The following is a 24862-nucleotide window of genomic DNA, read 5'->3' as shown; positions in this document are numbered from 1 at the left end:
CTCTACTCAGGGGCCTCTGAGCGCAAAAGGAACCCTGTGAGTAACAACACACTTGACAGTGATGCCAGGACTGACCTGGGCCAGCAGGAATGGATGGCAGTCCTCCACACAATGACACTACTCACTCAACAGAGACAGACACACAGATTCAAAGAAATCAGCTTTCAAAAACACAGAACTAAAGGATGTTCATTTGGACAAACGTGCTATGAGTTCAACTGGGAATTCTGACTTCAAAGTCAGCATATGAGAAAACAAAAGTATGGGTTGATATAATAGGTAAAAATCAGCTAATAGAACATTTAAAGAAATGACATGTAGTTATTTGTACAAGTTCAGAAAATGAAGATAAAATAAGTGTGGAATGACAGTAAGGCTTTAGCTGACCACTGCCTTCTGCCTCAGTGAGCAAGAGACCACAGCCCAACAACGCCACCTCCAGCGGCTCAAGACACTTGTATGTAAACGCTGAGCTAAGAATTTTAGGGGTTTTGAGGAATTGAACCTGAATGCAGGAGAAAATGGGACAAGCTCAAACAATTCCTTTTACTCTTAACTATTATACCATAGACATGTTTTTAAAAACAAGAGGATACTGCAACTCTGATAAAAGTCCAGGAACATTCCTGTTCACCCTTTTCACCTTCCAAATACACATACACACACAGTCCCTCAAAGCAGATGAAGTTTCTCACATTTATAGTTATCCTCCCAAAACAAAGCAAAAAATCCGTTTGCATGCAGCTATTTAAAAGTATCACTTAAGATAATAAATATGGCACCATGTTCATTAAATGGTGTCTCATCGATTATCTAAAACAAAAGAAAAAGATGATGGATCTAGTCAGATGCTACATTCTGACACCCGGATGGGCAGCTTAAGGTCCTGAACACTGACCACATAAGCCAGTCAACAGGAATGGCAGGAGGGGATCACACTCACCAGTATTGCCTCCAGCAGGGCAACCGTGTCCTGACTCTCAAACTTCTTGTTGTTGGTGAACCAGTGAATCAGCTGCATGACCAGAGGTTCATACAGCTGCCTCGTCACCTGGAAGAGCAAGACCATCACAATTCACTTCCTTCATGCTGATCTTATAGCAGAGAAAGTTCCATTTCTATGACAGGAACAAAATTAAGCAATACCACTACTGTGGTTATACCAGTATCCTTCTCCAGCTAAATCCTGTGATGAACATGATCTAACTTCTCACCTCCTGAGAGGCCTGGAAAAAAAATCACGTGTCCCAAGAGTCATTGTTCCTCTCATAAGTAGGGCAATCAGGGTTGACAGCGAAGACTTCCCACATCCGTCCTATTAACCTGGCCCTGAGCGTGCACAGGAGGCGGCCCATTCCCACATCCTCCGCGGAGACGCTTCCACACGCATCACAAGAGGCACTGCCCCGTCCCCAGCCAGAAGGAGGGAGGCAAGTCTTCATTCTATGGCATCCCAGGTTCTCAGCCTAAGCGGCTCAAACATAGACACATTCTCTCCAGGACCCAGAGAGCCTGCCGGTCTCTGGGTTTTTACAGTCCAGGCCTGGGGAGAAGCTGCAGTGTCCTTTTGGATCAGAGCAATCTCCTGAGACACGTGGTTATGTGGCTAGCCCTCTTTCTCTATGAAGAGTAAATGTTCATAGTCCAAGTGAAGGTAAACATCCCCGGTGTTCAGATCTCTCTCCTCTTGTGTCTTACAGGCTGGCCCCACAGGAGCCCTGAGAAGTCCAGGGACTTTACTTCCCCACTGACACTGTGCTCTCGAAGGAAGCACTTGGTACGCACACCACATCAAAACTCAAGTGGGTGTCTTGGGGCTCAGGCTAAACAGGTCCTCTTATACCCAGATATTTCTCCCAAAATTATCTTCCTAAACTTGAAACAATTTTAGGCTAAATTAAAGTAAAAGAGTCTTACCTTTCGGTTTGGAAATTAACCTGGTCTTAAAGGGTTACTTTTTTGTTTCCAAAAAAATTATTTTGTATTCATAGTACATAAATTATATATATGTACACACATATTCCTTAGAGAAAATGTAGAAAACCATCCATCTATAACCCTACATCCAATGCAGGGTTTGAATGCAACCACTGTTAATATTCAAAATCACTGTTAACGCGATACACTTCTACACTTAAATACATGAATATACACGAGTGTAAAACTACACACTTTTGTAACCACCTTTTTTTCTCTTATCTGAATACTTTTCACATAAATACATAGGCTGTATCTATATGTTCAGAGGCCCAGCATCTCCTGTATGGATACAGCAGGACCTATTGCTAGAAACACAGGTAGTTCAGAAGTGTGACTGCCACATGCACACCACTCTGAACGCCTCTCTGGACGAGCAAGGCATCCACACTCCTCCTGTCAGGACCACAGGCCCCTTCCCTACAGGCCTGGCAACACTCAGTTCAGTTCAGCTCAGTCGCTAAGTTGTGGCCAACTCTTTGCAATCCCACGGACTGCAATACGCCAGGCTTCCCTGCCATCACCAACTCCCTGAGCTTGCTCAAATCCAAGTCCATCGAGTCAGTGATGTCATCCAACCATCTCATCCTCTGTCATCCCGTTATCCTCCTGCTTTCAATCTTTCCTAGCATCAGGGTCTTTTCCAATGAGTCAGTTCTTCATATCAGGTGTCCAAATTATTGGAGCTTCAGCTTCAGCATCAGTCCTTCCAACAACTATTCAGGACTGATTCCCTTTAGGATGGACTGGTTGGATCTCCTTGCAGCCCAAGGGACTCTCAAGAGTCCTCCAACACCACAGTTCAAAAGCATAAATTCTTCAATGCTCAACTTTCTTTATAGTCCAACTCTCACATCCATACATGACTACTGGAAAAACCACAGGTTTGACTAGAAAGACCTTTGTTGGCAAAGTAATGTCTCTGTTTTTTAATATGCTGTCTAGGTTGGTCTTTTCTTCCAAGGAGCAAGCATCCTTCAATTTCATGGCTGTAGTCACCATCTGCAGTGACTGGAGGGCAAGAAAATAAAGTCTGTCACTGTTTCCATTGTTTCCCCATTATTTGCCATGAAGTGAAGGGCCCAGATGCCATGATCTTTTCTGAATGTTGAGTTTTAAGCCAGCTTTTTCACTCTCCTCTTTCACTTTCATCAAGAGGCTTTTTAGTTCCTCTTCACTTTCTACCATAAGGGTGCTGTCATTTGCATATCTGAAGTTATTGATATTTCTCCTGGCAATCTTGATTCCAGCTTGTTTCATCCAGCCCAGCATTTCACATGATGTACTCTGCATATAAGTTAAATAAGAAGGGTGACAATATACAGCCTTGACATACTCCTTTCCCCATTTGGAACCAGTCTGCTTTCCATGTCCAGTTCTAACTAACTGTTGCTCTTGACCTGCATACAGATTTCTCAGGAGGCAGGTAAGGTAGTCTGGCATTCCCATCTCTTGAAGAATTTTCCACAGTTCGTTGTGATCTACACAGTCAAAGGCTTTGGCGTAATCAATAAAGCAACACTAAACACTGCCAATTTTTAAATTATTTGACAATGGCTACAAAAAATATAATTTTGAATTTCCTCATTTACTAAAAGACTGAATGTTTAAAATGTATTTAGTTGGCCACATGTTATTTCTTTGTTCATGACCTTCCCATTTTTGTTCTTTATCCATTTGTCCATTTTAAAATCTTACGTTCTTTAGCACAAAATGGCAAAAAAAAATTTTCCACTTTATACTGTTGTTCAGTTCCCAAATCATGTTCAACTCTTCGTGACCCCAAGGACTGCAGCATGCCAGGCTTCTCTGTCCCTCACTATCTCCTGGAGTTTGCTCAAATTCATGTCCATTGAGTCAATGATGCCATCCAACCATCTTCTCCTCTTTTCACCCTCTTCTTCTCTCTTCAATCTTTCCCAGCATCGGGATCTTTTTCAATGAGTCAGTTCTTCTCAACAGGTAGCCAAAGTATTGGAGCTTCCAATATCAGTCATTCCAAGAGTATTCAGGGTTGATTTCCTTTAGGATTGACTGGCTTGATCTCCTTGCTGTCCAAGAGACTCTCCCACGTTAAATACATATATGTCAAAATTGTGGGTTTTGTGTCATTCAGTAGCTTTAAACACTAATCAAGTCAATATACTAATAATTTTCTTCCACATGTCTGCCTTCAAATCTTGTATGAAAATCTCCCTTTCTACACAACTTTACAGAAAGACACCTACAAGGTAATGATAAAGTCCACAAGAGTAGCAGAACTGAATTTTAAATAAAAGAAGTTCTGAACACTGTGACCCTACTTCTTCTATAAAACAAAATTTATACATATGTTTATAAGAATGTGTTTTACTAAGATCTCGGAGAAGCTTCCCAGGTTTTCTGCAGAGGATGACATGCCTTTTCCTGGGGAGTGATGGGGGGCAGGGGGTGATGGTGGGGAATTTACTTTTAGCAGCCTATGTTTCTATATTAATATATTTTACCAGTGAAAACGACCATCCCTATCCAAAGATTCACACAGGCTATAATTCATTACATTTCTCTATCATATCTCCAGTTTGTTTTTCCTTCTGTATCTTTTTAATCTGAAATTAATCTTTCATATGTTAATAACTTTAAAAGAATATACTAAACAATCCATCTCTCACTGACCCAGGAAACCCCGTGCACCACTTATGTTTTATGTGCACACAGGGGCCCACGTACCCACTGCCAGACAGCCCCACTGACACCCGTGCAGTAGTCCCACCACTATACTCAGGGTCTTCCTCCTGACGTCTGTGAGGGCAGGACTCCCTCCAGGACTTGATCCATCCACAAGTTTCATGGGTAGGCTCGAGCAATTATTCTTTCAGACTGTTTTTCATGTTCAAAATGAAATACTTTTGGGATTTTTGCTGGAAGGATACCAAACTTACTGAAGGATTTGAGGGAGATTCAGCCTTTTTTCAATATTGATCCTTTTATCTTGCCATGCCGTGCTATTTGCGGGACCCTAGTTTCCTGACCAGGTGTCAAACCTGGGCTCCACTGGTGCGCTCCATCAGTAAATGCCAAGCTGTAACCACTAGACCACCTGGAAATCCCCTCAGTGCTGGTTCTTCAGGCACACATCACATTCATTTTATATTCATAAAATACATGTGTGCCTGGCATGTTAAAGTTTATTCCTAGACATTTTGTTTTATTTATTTATTATGACCACGCCAAGAGGCCTGCAGGAGCTCAGTTCTCTGCCCAGGGACTGACCTGCACCATAGTACTGAAAGCCCGGAATCCACCCATGAGGCCACCAGGGAACTCCCCCTAGATGCTTCATTATATTCTTTGATGCTGTTGTGAACGGCATACTGTAGACATATTTTCCAAGGGGCCAATACTAAAATATGACCTATATTAAAACACTGATATATGAGAGTGCTATTTTGTAATTCATCAGCTTTCTCCTTCATTCATTCTTAGATTTATCGGTTGACACTCTGGGCTTTCCAGGGTTTTTGCAAACTATATTCAAAATAATGACTTCTTTTTTTCTTTCTCTGACATCCCTTCCCTCAGGGACCACGTGGCCTGATGAGAGACCCAGACACCAACCCCTGCAAATAAATTCCCAGACACATGTGAAGCCGTTCTGAGAACGGGCTACCCACAGGCCCTGCTATGGGTGTAGACTCACGTTTCACTACATCTCAACCTTGGCCCAGAGGCAGCACAGTGCTTCAAGGCTGGGGGCGACCCAACTGTGTCATTCAGGTTAACTCTCTTCCTCATTTTTTTTTCTCTTCCTCATTTCAAAGGCAAAAGTAAAGTACTCCCAACTTACCAACACAAATACCTTTCTGGCCTATGTGGAGAGAATCACCACTAATGAAACCTACTTCTGTGGTAAATTTCTAGATTTACCCCCAAATTCTATTTAATCATAGTGCATCTTACCGCACTGCTGGATTGTACTGGTTCACATATATTCCAAGGGATTTTCCATCTATATTTATAAGTGGGTTTTTCATTTTCTTTTTTATGTGTGAACCCTCTACAGGTTCACAAAATTAAGTGAAAACGTGAATGTTTTCTGTGTCCCAGCAGCAAAGGCTGTGTCCCTGTTCACAAAGCCACAAGGAAGGGGTGACCTACCGGTATCTCCAAGCCCCCCGACTGCTGGCCATGGCTACCCCCTCCGCCCCTGTGAAAGACCATGAGCGCCGACGTAACAGGGCCAAGAGCACACACGGCCTCAGGTGCCACAGCGGTGACTCTTCCCAAACCCTGTGGCGCATGTTTAGGGACTGCGGGTGCTTTGACAAGTCCCAAGTCCCAGGTCCTATCCTGAGGTGGGAGGGTAGTGCCACGCAGCAGGTTTCAAGGATGTTAACAGTCACCCCAACATGCAACAAGCTGAGATGATCATCGGGCCCGATGCGACATTTTTCCAAATTCTGTAACTGTTTCAAATTCATGATCATGCACTGACCTGGTCTACGTCACACGCCAGTCGCAGAAGCACAGGAAACGTGCGCTTATAGAGCTGGTACATGGGTGGGGGGCCCTGGCCCCCGTCAGGCATCTGAGTGGCTTTTCCCAGCATAAACATAACCACGCTGTGCAGAAGTTCACAGGCCGCAACCTGAAACAGGCCAGGGGTCCAACAAAGGTCAAGAGCGTTTTGAAATGCTACAGAATGCAGCCCTTTAAAAAGGAAAACCTGTGCAGCAGATAACTATCCCACCCATATATGAACTAACGTTAAGCAACACTTCCTGTCGTATAGGATTAACGCTTCTGTTCACTCTGCTCTGGAGCCAAGAGCTGAGAACTGAGATGTAAAAGATCCAGACACCGGGACTAACACGTTCATAAGAGACACAGTCCCACGGTGCCGTATCACAGAACACTGCTCCATTTGTGAGCACGCTTTAACTGTTACTTCTAGGAAATCTATTTTTAATGAACAAAATGTAGAAATGTACAAATTAATATAAAAAACTTGAGATCATCTGTTTTGAATCTCCCAAGTTGAATAGAGAATCAAGCACAGACTAAAAGATCACTTTTCAACACACCATGCACTGTGCTTTCTACTATGAAGAATTCTAGTTCGTTAAGGTTTTATCATCTATTCAGATTCCTTAGGTTTAATGTCCGTTGTCCAAGGATACCGACTTCTGATAACTGAGTAGCTTCCCCATCACTAAGCTGGGGAAAACACACAGGCCATGAAACATAACATGTCCCCTAAGGAGCGCATAGCTGACCACGGCGAGCGACCAGCGAGCACCTTGGTGTGTCTGTCGCCGGCCGAGAGCGCCAGCTCTGTGACGCGCGGCAGGAACAGGTCCAGGTGAATGACGGGCTTCATGTCCACGAAGGGCACTGCGAAGCTGAGCCTCCTCTCTCGGTCCCAAGCCACACAGCCCCGGGCCCGCGCCTCGGGGGACGCCGCTGCGGGAGAGATGCCGGTCAGTCCCTCCCCCCTCACCGGGCCGGCCCTGGTCCACCCCCTCCTGCTCTGTTCATCACCCACATGACAGAGCATCAGAAACCACCACACGTTGTTTCTAATCTGATTGAAAGTCAAATTATTTTTAAACAAGTCTAATAGTCTGGAATGTTTTTCAATTTCAGTTGTTACTCTTCTGTGAAAAAATGATAAACGAAGAATACTTTCATTAAATAGCTCCTCTTTATAACACATATTTTTCTAATAGATGTTCTAACCGCCGAAATGCCAAAATCACCAGGACATTTAGGATGAAATTTTAAAACTAAAAATACAAATTTTTACTCATCAAAAAACACTAATTCTGATCAAAAACAACCTAAAAATATCCAAACATTAAGAATATTCATATTCAAAAAGATAACTCTGAATTCCTGACACGATGTTTAACATAAAGGCCTATCCAGCCAGACTCTGCTTAAAAAATGAACAAATGCCAGATCCTGAAGAGAGGAACCCACAGGCTTCAGGGCATGGCTGAAGCATTCACTCCATTAGGCAAAATATGGTTCTTCAAAATCTTACTTGAAAGACATAAATGGCACACGGGAGCAAGTATCAGGAGATACCATGACCTGTGTGCAGCTGAGGGGCCCACATGTCTCAGGAGTTGAGTTACTTTCAGGAAACGTCACCTGTTAGCAGGTTTTTGTTGATCTGTCCCCCGAGACGGCCAAGGACTTGCACTACTCGAACCCGTGTTTCTTCTAAGGACAGCGCTTCATTCTGCAAATGCGGTGACAACGAGAAACAACCTTGAGCTCAAACAAAGCCCCTCTCTACCGCTGATGCCCTCAATGTCTCCTTATAATCCTCCACGGCACTGCCATCATTTTACTGCAAAATCATGAAAAGAAGCCACAATTCTTCCACTTTTGCAGTCAATGTCCATTTTCTAGGTCAGCAGTTCCTGTTTTGGGGGTCCTGATACCCTTAAAAAGTACTAAGGATTCCCACAGAGCTTCTGTTAATCCGGGTCATATTCACCAGTATTTATCTTGTTAAACTTAGCTTTCCTAGTGGCTCAGACAGGAAAGAATCTGCCTGCAATGAGGGAGACCCAGGTTCAATCCCTGGGTCGGGAAGATCCCCTGGTAGAGGGCATGGCAACCCACTCCAGTATTCTTGCCTGGAAAATCCCCTGGACAGTGTAGCCTGCTGGGCTACAGTCCATGGGGTTGTAAAAAGTCAGCATGACTGAGCAACTAACACTTTCACCTCTCACTATTTAAATATTTATCATTTTATTTAAAAACACTGAACCCATGACATGTTAACAAATGACATACTTTTAGGAAAATTAACGATATATTCCAAATAAACAACCTCATGCAAGTGGTGCTGTTCACATTTTGCGTCTGTGACAGACTTCCGGGCTGTGACTAGAAAAGGGAGGAGGATTTCATAGTTTTTCTAGGTAACTAGGGTTTTCTTTGATACTACTCCAAAACTGAAGCAGTAAAGGTTAGTTACAATGTGGAGTGTGAGCCCACATCAGGGAAGTTTATGCAGTCTATTACAGTACAGTCCTCCGGCTTATCTTACACTCAGTTTAGGAACACAATGTACTGCTCATCGGGAGATACTGGCTCACTGGCAATAAAGATTCTCAGATGTGCTCCTGAAGTGACAGGCCCGCTCTCCATTCCAGAGAAAACGTTGGCCAGACACTGAACAGCCAGGAGTCCGTTGCCATGCCTCCAGTAACAGTGATGCTCACACGGGAGGCGGCTGCTCAATGCTCCCTGATGACAACCACCAGCGCTCCTGCCCCAGCACATGGGATGGTACACCGTGTGTGCTCAAGGATTGAGGCTTCGTGAAGCTTGAAGGGACCAACAGCACCACCCACCACTGCACAGTGCAAACATCACGTGTGAAAACAGTTCTGGCCTTGCACTCTGGGACCCTAGGGCCCTGTGCCTGTAAAGAAACGTGCAAAACTAGAGATATTGTCAAGAAACTTTATCTTCCTTTACCTCAGTGTGATAAAATAATTTAAAACCTTTAGACACCACTTCTAGTTTCATTCAAGTCTCCCAATCAAAAGCTGTCAAGAGAGTAGCCCCCGCTCGCCACAAGTAGAGAAAAGCCCTTGCAGCAACAAAGACCCAGCCTGGCGAAAAATAAGTAAAAATTTAAAAAAGAAATAAATGAATTTCTGATGCTATGACAAAAACTGTCAAAAATAATGAGATCAGAGGAAACTTCCTGAAAGCTTGCAATACCAGTTCTAAATATTAAGTTACACTAACTCAAGTTTCTCTATTTACATCATTTTTACCTGTTACATTATGGGCTACATCTTAAAAAAACTGGTCTCAAGAAATTATCACTGGGAAAAAAACATAAATACTGCCATGAACTAAACTCGACAAAATAACCTATTTCAGATTTAGTCAGTAAATGAGGCAATCTTATACATCCATATCAGTGTGGCAACTGCTTATTCCAACAAAAAAAACAAGATCAAGACAATAACACAGTTTACATGCTAACATGGTTTACATTTTTATCACTAAACATATACTGAAACTATTTTCATACTGTACTCAAATTTATATGTAACAATGATATTTTAAATGAAGATTTTTACTACTCACGAGCATCAGAATCTGATCTCTCACTATTTAAGGTAAAGAAAATACAAGGGTCTCTTACAGATGAAATATTCTTTGTCCGTTTCAGATGCTTTAACACGTCTTTAGTAAATCCTTTCTGAACAGCCCGAGAAAGTGCCGACACTTCCCAGTTACTCCGGGTCTCATCTGACAAGGGTAAAGAGAAGTCAATTTTAAACACCACTCATTCTTTTAGTTAATAAACACAAGAGGAAAGACACTCTACCATACAGAGACATTAAAATTCTAATTTAAAGTATGATTAAAAATGAAATTTCTAGAACAAAAATATTATTAGTGGTTGCCTCAGTTTTAAACACCACTACCAATTAAAAGAAACAGTTTCTTGGAGGGACTTCTTTGGTGGTTCAGTGGCTAGGACTCTGCACTCCCAATGCAGTGCTAAATCAGTCACATTTGAAAAACCAATAAAAATCAGGTGAAATTAGGTAAAAATATAACTTTACTATTAGATTTTATTATAGTTTTAATCCATGTTTGATTTATTAAATAAGAGTTTCTTTACAAGACAATAAATTAGAATCTATAAGGAGTTCAAGATGTTTAAGGGCCCTCCCCCTTGAAGATTTTATAAATTTTGTTAGAATATACATGAGTAAGTAACCTATAAGTAGTTTTAATACCTCAGTTATACTTATATCCAATTATATTGAAATGAGTTGGAAAGATTACAAAAATACCAACCAAACATATTTTGAATGCAAAATATGTAGAAATACCAACACATGTATTACATTACCATTTTAAGATACATATCAAAGTTCTTCTATACCTTACCTGATAAAGCTGAAGTTTTCAGATATCCATCAAGGCTAGGCAGAATATCCTTATAATAGGGTTGAATTACATGTTTGCAGATATAAACTGACCATTCTTCCAGGGCATTCAGGCCAGCTTCTGCCAGTGGGGCATAGCTCAGGCCCAGTTTAAAAGCCATCTGTACATGAGAATAAACGAGGTAATGAACACCAGGAACTTAGTACTGAGAGAGGGTTTCTTAAACGACAAGTCTTTCCTCTGTCAAAACCATGTGGGCTGGAGAGAAGGGGCACTGAAGCCCCCTCAGGAAGGCCCGACCACGCGAGATGTTGGCGGGGGGTGTGGATGGGGGTTCTGACATGTGAGTGCAGCCGAGGCTGCCACGTTTCTCAAGGACCACAACCCCCATGAATGATGAGCCCACCTGCAACGCGGGGACGTAGGCTCTGACATCAAGTGCGATGATGTCATGTGGAAGGGATAGGACAAAGGTCAAACAGGAGGCCAAGAGTTCATCTTTGTACTGCTTCATCTTAACTGACACCTCGGCAGGAAAGACAAGGTTAGTGCCATGCACCTGAACAAAGCCTTCAGTTCCACCACCGACTGCAAGACATCTGATTTGCAAATACGAAAAATTATCACGCAGCCTTTGACACGACCATGTTCATTTAAAAATTAAGTACTTATCTCCAGCAAAAGTTCATGTGTTGAGTACTTAATTCCCATCATATGGAAAAGCTAAAGAATCTATGAACTCAGAGTCATCATCACTAAAATTACTGTGAGAAACCTCAGAGGACTTTGGAAGCGCAGTGACTTTCTCTGCCAGTGTTTTCAAACCCTCCATCCCCAAGTGGATTAAGCAACCCATTTCATCTTTAAATAATAGATGATAAGACTGAATAAATCTCTTGAAAGTTACCTCTTTACCGAATTTTGCAAACAAAGCAAAGCAAGAATGCTTCTCTGGATCCTCAGGAGATGGTTTCTGACTCTTTGGACCAATACCCTGTCAGATAAAACAGGGAGTGAGCTCAGGGAAGGGTAACCAGATAGTCCCATGTCCTAATCTGGCAGTTCCCACTGGTCTCGGTGAGAGGACCCATTCTCACTCTGCTGAGGCCTCATGCAGAGAGAAAGACACTTCAGGCAGAGGCTCATGAGGAAGCATGTGTGAGGTGGGAGGGGGATGGCTGGCCAGGAGCCAGGGGCCCAAGTCCACTCCCCGTGCCAGTCATCTGACGTGCACGCCTGTGAGCTGAGACAGCTGCTCACGACTAGAGCCCCTGGACACTGACGCAGCCACTCTCCAACCTCAGAAGCCACCAGATCCCCCGGCAGCCTGGGCACGGCTGCTGAGCCGTGGCGCAGAGGCTCCGAAGACATGAGTCTGGAAAGGGCACCAGTGATGCTGCAGGTGGGTCCTGGCGCCATGCACACATCAGAACCTCTATATAGCTCACATCATCAGCCAGATACTCGCCAGTCAGATCGGAAAATGCTCCCCATTAAACTTTTAAACAGCGCCATCCAACAGCCACTCACATCAGTTTTTCAAACTACAAATAATAAAAGTAGACTTTAAATCTGCAAGATGCTATACAACATCATATTTTAGAATGTATTTATACACACTCATGCAATCTAAAATACACAGGAATATTCACTGTCCCTCAAAAAAACACTTACCTCAAAATACTTTATTTTCTTGGCATTTCTCACAGCAAGAGAAAGCAGTTTGTAGAAACCACTAATGAGTGGCAACCGTGTAGACTGCAGAATTAACTGATATGAGAAGGAATGTACCCATGGCCCAAAAAATTCTACATGTTTCTCAGGAAGAATCTCCCTGTAAAAACAAATTTAAAGCTTAACACAGAAATCCTCATCATATACTATTTTCACTCCGCTTTGAAATTATATGTGACATAATCAAAATCATCATCTGTGATTCCATTATACACCATTTGCAGGTGCATCTGTACTCCTTATTTTCTCTGCTATGCTGTGTTCTGTGCTCAGTCACCCACTCATGTCCAATTCTTTGCAACCCCATGGACTGTAGCCCGTCAGGCTCCTCTGTCCATGGGATTCTCCAGGCAAGAGCACTGGAGTAGGTTGCCATTGCCTTCCCAGGGGATCTTCCCGACCCAAGGATCAAACCCGTGTCTCCTGCAGAGACAGACAGATACTTTACTGTCTAAGCCACCAGGGAAGCCCCCTTATTGTCCGTACCTGAGGATCTTTTAAATACAATTTTTTTAAAAAGATAAATGTCAACAGCTATTAGATCTATTTTAAAATTTTATACAAGTTATTTTAGATTCTAAGTCCTACTATTTCATTTCTTGTATCTGCATAAGTGGTTCTTCTATGTCACAGCAAACAATTGATGGTATCTACTCTTAAGTACACAGAACTTTAATGAATACCTGCAGAACTCCACCAGGTTGACGAAAGCAGAGAAGTCTTTGGGTTTCGCAGGATGCAGGTTAGCAGCTGGATCTGAGGTCGGGATCACCCAAACGCCAGCAGCTTTGTTTTCATCCTTAAAAATCAGTTGCACCAAAAACATGGTACCGTTCAGTCATTCAACAAATGACTCAGCAAGTGACACACAGACATGGGTGAGGCTTTGAGCAAGGAATGCAACAGTGAGGAGGCAGAGACGGGCCCAAAGCTCACAGTCAGATAAAAATGACAGAACCCTCAGAACATGCTACATGGGAGGCAAGGGACGGGATAAGGAGGAATAAAGGTGAAAACACAGAAAGATTGTGGTAGGGGGCGAGCACAACTTCTCACAGGAGCCACAGTGCCCAGACAGATGCAGAATCTCAAAACACAGACAGTAACCAGTAGTGACAAGATTTCAAAATAAGAAACAGATGACCAGTCGCTACTGTTAGGTAAAACATAAATATAAACACGTTCAATTTGTGTTTCAGACCCAGGTGAAAATGTCAAACAGGCAGGAAGGAGGGCAAGGCTGGAGACCAGACATGTCCCAGGAAATACCAACAGAGACGACGGTGATCCGGGGTGGGATGCGGGGGAGCAGAGACACAGAGACTAGCACGGGTGCTCTGCATGCAGACTGTGGCCGATCATCTCAGTGAGTCCCTCTGGGCATGTCTGCTAATGAAATTACTTTAGACGTGAATAAATAAAAAGCCTGAAGAGCGACAGGCCAGCCCTCAGTGGCCCTGACAACCAGCGCAAAAACCTGGCCCTGACGAGTGCAGCTAAGCCCAGGGCCCTCCTCTGGACCCCTGACCACACGGCCTCAGCCATGGAAGCCAGCATGCAAACTTGATTCCAGGAACCACTGGGCTCAGAAACAAACTGCCTTAGATGACAGTCTCACGTCCTGAGTGTCCTGTTACTAGGTCTCCTCAGAGTGGACAGCAGCTCCAAGCTGGCAACCTCACGCCCAATCTGATCTTTCAGCCCAGTCAGAAAAACGGCACAGAAACATGGGACAGGTGGCCTTTCCTGCCCTCCCTTCTACTGTCTCCAGAGCCTGGAGTCCCCCTGGCTATAAATCAGAGGAGCACCAGGGTGCCCAGACCCACTGCAAAAAGCCGCCTCTACACAAAATGAGACTAGTCCCTACTGTTGCTAAGCCAAGAATCGTAGCCCTCTGAAAAACTTTTTCCAAAAAGTTGCTTTAACTTATTAAACATATAAATTACTTCTTGAACAATCTAATATAGAATATATTCTGCACATTGGGCAATTCAAATATCAAGAGAAAAGTATCAATGACACATATTAATGCTGAAAAACCAATTTCCTGCCATCTTCTACAAATGTAAGATTTGCTCCTGAATACTGAAGCAAGCGGACAGAGCTGGTACAAAAATGATGCAAAATTGCTACTGACAACATCTTCTAACCTCTTGTTCCCCAACATTCTGCTTTTCCAGTGTAAGGTCCAGTTTTTCAACAATCTTCAAAACTGATTTTACAAATTCATCATATAGCAAACGATTCAGACTTTGAAGGGAGAAATTCACAAAGACAAATGCTTCATCTGCTAAGAGAGAATCCTGAAAATAAAGAAAATAAATTTCAAAATGCCGCACAAAACAGTATCAGTACGAGTATTAAATCAGCATTATGACACATAAAGATGTATGTGTGTAATTAGGTTTTATGGAAACACTTGTGTGAACTAGAGCAGACTTACCTCTAAGTTTTCAAGCCGTAAAATACAGACACCGTTCTAATTATTAGGACAATACCATTTCAGTCTGACATGACTTACACAGTCACGTTACACCCACAAACAGTAGTGAGTGAGAAGGTTTAGGCCAACCTTGTCCAAGTATCTACCCCATTAATATGTGTGTATGTGTGAGAGAGAGAGAGTGAGAGACAGAGAGAGAAAGAGGAAGATGCCTCCTTGGTGGCTCAGTGGTAAAGAATCTGCCTACCAATGCAGGGGATGTCAGAGATATGGTTTCAATCCCTGATAAGATCCCCTGGAGGAAGACATGGCAACCCACTCCAGTGTTCTTGCCTGGAGGATCCCATGGACAGAGACTGGTAGGTTACAGTCCGTGGAGTTGCAAAGAGCTGGACACGACTGAGGGACTGAGAATATACACAAACAGTGTGTGTATACACACATCTATACATATATACACATGTTCTGTATGTCTATATGCAAATGCACATGCATGCATGTATATACATGTGCACATGTAAATACACATGTACTCACATACACACGCATACACAGATATGTATAAATATATATCTATCCTCAGAAGGGACTGAAAAGCACTATAGTCTATTATTTCTTTCAAAGTGAAATATTCTACCATCCCAAAAACATAGACCAGTTACACTGTCTTCACTCAAACAGTCTATGGAACTTAACCTCAAAATATACCTAATATCACATGTAAGAACAAACATTTTAGGTAAAATTGATACTGTTATACTACTTTACTAATACCTTAATAAGAAAAACTCCTGAGGTTGTTCACAGGACAGGAACCATCTACTGACCAAAACTGCTTCTCCTAGAATACCCATGCTCTGTCAGAGACTATGTGAAATGGTGACCAACCTGGCTTGGAGCAGATACTGCAGAAACCCCTGCCGGCAACGCAAGAAGTAGGAGGCATAGGTCTAATGGTGACAGAACTGTGCACCTGTCTCCTTCATCCTATCACACCACCTTTAACAAATAAAGAGAGCACAGCTCTCCCACCATGATAACACTATCACATTTCTGATACCTTGTACACGATTTCTTAAGCTAAAATGAGGACTCGGCTACAACAACTCATTAGTATCAAATGAGCTCTATGACTTTGCTCCTCTAATTTGATTTTTTCAAGTCTCACTTTATCCTTATTTACATTACTTGAAGTACTTAAAAAAAAACCCGACTGAAAATAAAGCACGCTTCTGAAATAATTAAGTCTCCAGTGTGAACTATGGAAACTATAGGGGAGCCACAGCGCTTCTGTGGCTTTCAGCTGCAGTGTTTACCATCGTCTGGTCACAGCTCAGGAGGCTCCTGAACAGGTCCACATAGTCTCTGCAGGTGGGCACTCTCCACTTGCCAGTCCTGACTTCCCCCAATACTCCAGGGTCCTCAGACTCGGGCTCGGCTCCCTGGTGGGAAAACAGAGAGACAGCCGCGCTGAGGAGGGACAGAGAACAGCAGCACTGCTGTACCTCCCGATGTGCATCCTCGGAGCTCCCGGAGCCCCCGGTTGAAGAAGGCAGCTTGGCTAAGGAAGACAGCACGTTACGAAAGCACAATAAAAAAGCTGGGAAACGCCACCATTCTCTAGAACCGAAATAGCGATGCACAAACTAAGCTTCAAAACAATACCCAAGGTACGTGTTGTAAATAATTCACCTCCTCACACCGATCTCTCATCTCATCCTACTTTCTCTAACTGAAGTAAACTTCATACAAATAAAAAGATTACATTGAAAAATACTAAACACTCAACAAACTGACAGCCATTTGAATATAAAGTACCTCTTGGTTTTTTCTCTAAGTTTGCTAACACCTTTAATTTTTTTTCTTTCTTTTTTTTATGTTTAGTTTCAAATTTTAGACTATCAAATTTAGTTTCAAATTTAGAAAAACCTCTTGGTTTTTTCTCTAAGTTTGCTAACACCTTTAATTTTTTTTCTTTCTTTTTTTAGGTTTAGTTTCAAATTTTAGACTATTAGTTTCAAATTTTAGACAAATTTTAGACTATGTTTAGTTTCAAATTTTAGACTATTAATTTTTTTCCTTTCTTTTTTTTATGTTTAGTTTCAAATTTTAGACTATTTAGGTACAGTAATAAGGTTATGTTAAGGATGTCTCACACTCAGAAGTTTATTTACCTGAAAAAATAGTTAGGTTTTATATCCTACACTTATCAAAATCTAAGGTATTGCTAATGACAGAAAGGCCAATTGTTTTTTTCCCCAAAAGAATTACCAATCATTGCAAGTAATTCACACATTTGTCTGCAATTTCGAACACCTGAATATAATATTAACATTGCATTTGAGAAAGCAGCTATTACATACTATAGAAAGTAATGGTAATTCTTTTAAGTGACAACCATCCTATTGGACAACTTCATTAAAAAAAATCTTTCAGGCAGTCAAAAAGGCCACTTTTGTATATTTACAGACTAAAAGTTCTAGCAACATCTCTAACAAAAGTGACAAAAGACTAATTTTCAAAGCACAGATTCAGAATTTACCTTTTGAAGGATCACTGGCTTAGAACATATTCTGATTAAACTTTGATGCACTAAAAAGAAAATAAAAAAAATAAAAAATTACACTGAAGAATACTAAACACTCAACAAACTGATAGCCATATGAATATAAAGTACCTCTTGGTTTTTTCTCTAAGTTTGCTAACAACTTTAATTATTTTTTCTTTCTTTTTTTTATGTTTGGTTTCAAATTTTAGACAAATTTAGTTTCAAAAGGAAAAGATGAAAAAATTTAAAAAACTAGAGAAAAAAGATTTTGGTTCACCAAAACATTAGCAGTTCTACAAGAGGCATCAAAAGACAAAAAAGAATTTGGCAACTGGATGTTCTTTATCTCAAACAACATGGTAAGATTGTTCATGCATCATCTCAGGAGTAAACTCCAAACTCACCCACAGCACCAATGCAACTCCAGAGGATGGGCCCCTTCTCTGCCAGGGCCAGGAACACTCGCACAATGGCCCTGCAGCACACTAGCTGCATCTTGGGGCTGTACTGGGGGAAACTGTCCATCTGCATGACCATGAGGTGTTCCAGGACCGGCGAGTGCACCTCAGGAACCTGCGGAGACGAGAGCACACACGGGTCGGGGCTGGGACAACAGGCACAGCAGACGGGGGGCTGGGAGGGGATCCATGAAGAAGCGGCTTGTTACCTAAGGGACTAATTCATCGCTGGGACTGCCTGAATACACCGGAGTAAAACTGTCTGCATGACATCTTAGCTACGATTCTATCTCAAGCAGCAATCCTAATCCTTTAGAAATATGAGGAGTAACAGACAGCTTTTCTGCTTTGGGAACAAAACATCAAGTTTCATGACAAAAACTAAAACGAAAAACTGTACGAGGTACTAGTTAAAGAGGTCACCTTGGTCATACTGGTGCCTGAACTGACTGTATGTAACTCCCACTGCATCAAGGCAGCTGAAGACCTGGGTTAAACTCGTCAAGCCCATGCTCGGCGGACCGCCCCCTCACTCACAGCGTCGAGGTGCAGCAGGACGCTGGCCACGGACTGCAGGAAGCTGGGCAGCTGGTACACATGGTCCTCGGCAGCGTCCGCCTCCGCGAGGAACAGCTGCCGGCACCGCTGGATGAGCTCCACAAACATCAAGTCCACGTCTCGTGCATTGACCACCTTGCATGGCTGGAGGGAGGCAAAACCAGTCTCCATCAACCTTACCCACCTCAGGGTGATGGCACCTAAGGTGTCTCGTTAGGCCATGTTATTATAACTGAATGTTAACAAGCTTCACAGTGGAGAAGAAATACAGATATAAAATGCACTGTATGTTGGAAAGACGCTTTCTGAAAAACCTGTAAATACATGCTAAACAGTTACTAACACAAAAAACACCTACTGATTGTCACCTGTGTTTCTGGCAGGGGGCAGATGGCAGATAATTGGGTGCCGTCCCTGCAGAGGCCCGACGCCCGGAGGAGGGACAGGCCTAAACCCCCAGGGCACAGCAGCAGCACCTACAGCCACACCCTCCTAACTTGGAGATGGTCCAGCCGCACATGTCCCAGAGGCTCCTCAGACGTCGGCCCCAGTCCTGCCTTCTCATGGGCCTGGCCCAGCGCCTGTTCCGCGTTCTCTCCCTTGTTCCACCATACTCTGTCTACACCAGCTCACTACAGTCAACAGGTCCTTGCTGCGAGACCTCAGGGTCTGAGGATACAAAGTCCGTGCTCTCGGTCACCTCTGAGCCTCCTCACACCCATTTCCTCTGCCCATTTCCTCATATAAATGAGCCACGGAAACATGTGGAGATGAAGACTTTAAGGAGAAAGGAGTGTTGGGAAGAAGCAAATGAGGAGGCATCAGGATGGAGGAGTGAGCAGAGGGCCGGAAGAGATGCTCCATCCCAACAACAGGGGAGTAGCCCTGATGGGGATCTGTACAGAGAAACAGCAGGAGACGCTCTCCGCCAGTGGGAGCCATAGACCCCTCCAGGAGGATGCGACCACGCCGACCCCCAGCGTCCCCAGCAGACCTCACCCAGGCACAGGGGCTCGGGCCAGAGTGCCAGGTGTCACTGCCCGGCTCCACCTCATCAGCGATGGGTGGCCGGGCGCGGCCAGGAGAACGAGGTGTTCCTCGTCTCCAGGCTGCAGCCATGTCTCAGTTCTGTCTACTGCTGGCTGAACCCTTACACAGGTCCCCTAACTCCTCTGGGCCTCAGTTTCCACATCTGTAAAGTGAAATAATATTCCTAAAAGCTTATAGGAGAGTTATGAATATTTGAGATAATACACAGGAAGCATGAAAAAACACATTAACAACAAAACAAATCAGAACAATATTTTCAAATGTGTGAGATGCTATTAAAAATATACTGAAGTATATTCCTTTAAACATTCAAATGAAACTAAAAGGGGCCAATAAGTGAGACATACCCCTGCGAAGAGCCCATATCCGCGGATGGCAATGGATAGGTCCTTGCTGTTGGCATCCACGTTCCTGATGATGCTGTAGAACTGCTCCATGAAGAAGCGCAGCGTGCCCCTGTGCGCCTCGGCATCACGTGCCACCAACAAGGAAACCTGCATCACACAACGTTTGCGTTAGAGGCAACCATCCAAACGTGAAAACGCAACAACAGCCAAATGGGACAACATCGGTGGGTGGGCTACTACAGGTCCACAGCCGCTATTACTTGTAAAGAACCATCTGTTCAATTCACTTTGTCTCCATCAGGTTCAGAAATGTACTTCCTTAAGTAAGCCTTTATTACATGTGATGCATTTTTCCTACAGAAAGAGACTGAGAGACCAGGTAGACACAGGAAGACATATGCACAAAACACAGGCTGCAGACAAAAGCTCCCTAATGAAGCAGAAGCATCCTCAGACTCATCTTTGACTCAAGGTGACACAGAGCTGGGCAGTCCCAGCTGCCAGGGAGCTCAGAATCACCCACAGAGAGGACCCCCAGGAAGGAACACAGAGACGGTTCAGAACTAACAACCAGGGGGAAAAAAAGGGCGTCTCATTTCTCAAAACAAAAAGCTACAATAATTACATGAGCCAAAGCAAGTACTCTGAGAAGCAAGCAGATGACGATGCACCATACACGGTGACACCTGCCAGAACTCGAGACCAGCAAGGGCATCAGGAAGCACTTGCAACCTGCCCACGACCATCTGAGACAAGGACTGGAAGTAGCCAGACAATCACCAGAGGGAGAAGAAAGACACGCATCCACATTGCCGACCTGCAGCCCGCGCCCAGACCCGTGAGAAGGCCCAGGTCTCAGCACCCGGAGACGGCAGGCGACCTGCAGGCTCCCTGCACCCACACCCAACCTGGATGGAAACACTCTGGGGCAGGAGGGCTCGCCTCGGCCAAGAAGCCGCAGAGACACAAGCATCCTGTCTAACAGGACAGCAGACCCCGCCACCCTCCTTCTCCCCTCTCTGCTCCCACCCTGACCCAGCCACCACCTCCAGGGAGCCCTGACCTCCAGCCCTCCCTACTCCCAGCCTTCCTTCACCCCTTCCTACCCCCATCCTGACCCAGGCACCACCCCTAGGGACCCCTGACCTCCAGCCCTCCCTCCCTCCTTCCTACTCCCATCCTGACCCAGGCACCACCCCTAGGGACCCCTGACCTCCAGCCCTCCCTCCCTCCTTCCTACTCCCATCCTGACCCAGGCACCACCCCTAGGGAGCCCTGACCTCCAGCCTTCCCTCCGTCCCACCTCCTCACTCTCTTGTCCAGCCTTGGCTCTAAAGACCTGATCAGACTTGATGTCTTCAAGCTTTCTTTTCTCCAAACCTGCCGCCACTCCTGTGGCGGAGGGATAACCAACTTTTCTCTTTAAAGCTTCTCTCAGAAGCTAATGAACCAACTTGTATTTTTTTTTCAAATGTTCACGCACAAGACTGGAATTTATGTCTTTGCATAGAGTTTTACATAGTACCTGTTTCAGAAAAGACTCCAGAGCTGAGTGTGCAGCTTTCTTCAATTCCACATTCATGTGGCTGCACCACTTCGACAGGACTTCAAATAAAGAAGCGTAGTTGTCCAGAAGGCAGGTGCTAAACTGAGATGCATGCAGGGTGAATAAGGACAGGCCAGCTGCAAACACAGAACACACTGTATTTAAAACAGGATGACAAAGGGCAGGACAAAGAACTAAGAAAGCTTCAGGCATACATCAAACCAAAACTGTGCTCACGAAGCCCCTGAATCCTTACTTCAGGGGCCCGGGGTCCCCTCACATCTGATGCCTCCATCCTCCATTTGAATCAAGAGGCCCACAATCCAGCCAGAAACCCCCAAAACAAATCGCCAGTCCAGGTTTGATGCATGAGACAGGGCGCTCAGTGCTGGTGCACTGGGATGACCCTGAGGGATGGGATGTGGAGGGAGGTGGGAAGGGGGTTCAGGATGGGGGACACATGTACACCCATGGCTGATTCATGTCAACGTATGGCAAAAACCACTACAATATTGTAAAGTAATTAGCAATTAAAATAAATTAATTAAAAAAAAGAGAAGTAGGATCAGGATTTATTTAAATAAAGACAGAATCAAACAATCTGAATTGCTCTAAAGCGATTTCCTCCAAAATGGTGTAATCTTCATGTGACCATCTCAAACAGCACAAGAGCTGCCATCAGTGACCACGTGGGAGTATCACAGGGGTCACAGCACCACCTTCACTCACAGTTTAAGCAAACGTTCACTCAGGAATCAACCTAATAGCCTCCTTAAATGTAGAATCTTACCCAGAGGCACAGCGTATCTCTTCAGATCAATCTATTAAAAGAAAAAAATCTACCATCAGTGTTTGGCAATTACAAGGCTCAGCTGTGAAAGAATTAGAATACTGAATCCTACCTGAGGACGGATTGCCTTTAATGCAAAATCAAAAATCTCTCTTGAAGTCTGGGGATCTGAGGAAAGAAAGAAAGCAGCCGCTGTCACAGATCATAAGGTGTGTCTGTCTCATAAGTCTCATGAGACTCTCATGACCCACCGCTCTGCTGGAGACAGCAGGACCTCTTCTTCCATTAACGAATGTGCCAGTACCCAGTACTACTACCCGAAGTCACATAATCACAACGTGACCAAAAACTGAATTTTAGCCTCAGACTAAGGCTGAAGTCCCAGTCCTGCCATGCACTGGTTACATTAGTTTCCTGTTACCACTATAACCGATTATCACAAACTGTGAGCCTTAAAACAATACAAACTCACTACCGCACAGTTCTGGAGGTGAGCAATCTGGAACCAACATCATAGACACAAGCAGAAAACCCAGAGAATGACCTGAAGACAGCAGGACAGACCTTCCACAACTGGAGACAGAAGGAGTGGCCCCTGGAGGAGGGTGGTGCTGTCAGGCCCACCCCCAGCACTGGGACCCCAGGGTCTGGACTCCACCTCAGCTCCCCAGCTGGAGACCCTGCACCCAGAAGACGAAGTGCAGGGTCTGACTCTCCATCTAAGCCAGCAGCACCATTCACCCCACCCAGTTTCATCTGCAGACTCGACACAGCTGGTATTCCTCCAAGCTGCACCCCCACCAGTCCTTATGCGGGCCCCTGGCCGGTACCAGAACCCCTCCAAAGTGACCCCTGCCTTGCCAACACCTCAGCCAGCACCAGCATCCCCAAAGTGGTTCCTGCCCCCAGGCTGTCGCCACACACCAGAGCACCAGCCACAGCGGTAACCAGGCCTTAGAAACCACAGCACAGTGTCCCCCAGGAGGCCAGGCTGGTCCACCTGCCACAGGGGATGCTCCTGGCGTGCCCGGCTCCAGGGCAGTCCAGGGGAGGCGGGGAGCTGCACTCCTGGACCCCACAGGACACCTTCTACACAGAGACCAAGAAATGTAGCTGAACTACCAAACACAAACAAATAGAGAATTAGGCAGGATGAGGGGCCAAAGGTCATGTTACAAGAAAGAACAAGACAAAACCTCAAAAAAAGAACTGAGCAAAACAGAGGTAAGTAACTTCCCAGAAAAAAATTTCAAAGCAATGGTCATAAAAATGCTCAATGAACTCAGGAGAGGAATAGAAGAACACAGTAAGAACGTCAACAAAGAACTAAAAATCATATGACCATCTCAATAGATCAAAAAAAAAGTTTCTGACAAAACTGACATCCATTTATGATAACAACTTTTAATGAAGTGGGTAAAGAAGGAATATACTTCAACACAGTAAAGGTCGTACATGACAAACCCAGAGCCAATGTCACACTCAATGCTGACAAGCTGAAAGCATTTCTTTTGAGATCAGGAACAACACAAGGATGACCACTCTCACTACTTTTATTCAACCTAGTATTGGAAGTCCTAGTCAGAGCAGTCAGACAAGAAATAAAAGGAATCAAAAGTGGAAAGGAAGAAGTAAAACTGTCACTGTTTGCAGATGACACACTATATATATAAAATCCTAAAGACTGGATGCACCAAAAAACAATTAGAATAAATGAATTCAGTAAAGTTGTAGAATATAAAATTAATATAAAGAAATCTATAGTGTCCCTATACATTAATAATAAACTATCATAAAGAAAAATTGAACAAACAATCCTATTCATAGTCATATCTAAAAGAATAAAATACTTTGGAATAAGTTAAACCAAGAAGGTAAAAGATCTATACCCTGAAGACTCTAAGACATTAATGAAAGAAACTGAAGACAATACAAATAAATGGAAAAGTATACTGTGCTCACAGATAGAGAACTAATTTTGAGAAAATGTCCACACTCCTCAAAGCAGTTGACAGATTTAATGTAATCCCTATCAAAGTATCCATGGCATTTTTCACAGAACTGGAAAAGATAAACAAAAAATTTGAATGGAAACACGAATGACTCTAAATAGTCAAAAGAGTCTCTGAGAAAGCAGAGTAAAGCTGGAGGCATTGTGTGCCCTGATTTCAAACTACACTGCAAAGCTACAGTAATCAAAACGGTATGGTTCTGAAACAAAAAACAGAAACATAGATCAAAGAAACAGAATAGAAAGCCCAGAAAAAATCCCACACACATATGATTAATTAATCTATGACAAAGGAGGCAAGAATATACAATGGAGAAAAGACAGCCTCTTCAATAAATAGTGGTGGGAAAACTGGACAGCTACATGCAAAAGAATGAAGCTTGACCCTTTTCTTACACCACATGCAAAAATAAACTCAATGGATTAAAGACCTAAACCTATAATCTGAAACCACAAAACTCCTAGAAGAAACACACACAAT

General features: G+C 43.7%; 1 protein-coding gene across 2 annotated transcripts in view; it reads right to left on the bottom strand.

Annotated features, from left to right (window-relative positions):
- The window catches only part of PRKDC (protein kinase, DNA-activated, catalytic subunit), a 136458-nt gene that overhangs the window by 102934 nt on the left and 8662 nt on the right, over positions 1 to 24862 (bottom strand). For both annotated transcript variants that reach the window (XR_010658720.1, XM_065903562.1), the window contains exons 8-26: positions 22483 to 22538; positions 22371 to 22401; positions 21560 to 21717; positions 20035 to 20181; positions 18617 to 18781; positions 18026 to 18194; positions 17616 to 17665; positions 16390 to 16515; positions 14781 to 14933; positions 13314 to 13429; positions 12571 to 12730; positions 11804 to 11890; positions 11303 to 11422; positions 10897 to 11056; positions 10139 to 10245; positions 8113 to 8203; positions 7256 to 7419; positions 6452 to 6604; positions 944 to 1051 (exon numbers count right to left, since the gene is read on the bottom strand). Coding sequence is in view for 1 of the 2 variants with exons in the window: in XM_065903562.1 (XP_065759634.1) it covers positions 944 to 1051; positions 6452 to 6604; positions 7256 to 7419; positions 8113 to 8203; positions 10139 to 10245; positions 10897 to 11056; positions 11303 to 11422; positions 11804 to 11890; positions 12571 to 12730; positions 13314 to 13429; positions 14781 to 14933; positions 16390 to 16515; positions 17616 to 17665; positions 18026 to 18194; positions 18617 to 18781; positions 20035 to 20181; positions 21560 to 21717; positions 22371 to 22401; positions 22483 to 22538 (2321 nt within the window). In the remaining variant the exon portion in view is untranslated. The remainder of the gene's footprint in view (positions 1 to 943; positions 1052 to 6451; positions 6605 to 7255; positions 7420 to 8112; positions 8204 to 10138; positions 10246 to 10896; positions 11057 to 11302; positions 11423 to 11803; positions 11891 to 12570; positions 12731 to 13313; positions 13430 to 14780; positions 14934 to 16389; positions 16516 to 17615; positions 17666 to 18025; positions 18195 to 18616; positions 18782 to 20034; positions 20182 to 21559; positions 21718 to 22370; positions 22402 to 22482; positions 22539 to 24862) is intronic.

This window comes from Muntiacus reevesi, chromosome 12, assembly GCF_963930625.1.
Source record: "Muntiacus reevesi chromosome 12, mMunRee1.1, whole genome shotgun sequence".
Taxonomy (NCBI): Eukaryota; Metazoa; Chordata; class Mammalia; order Artiodactyla; family Cervidae; genus Muntiacus; species Muntiacus reevesi.
The sequence above is the reverse complement of the archived record's forward strand: the minus strand, read 5'-3'. Positions and strand labels throughout refer to the sequence as shown.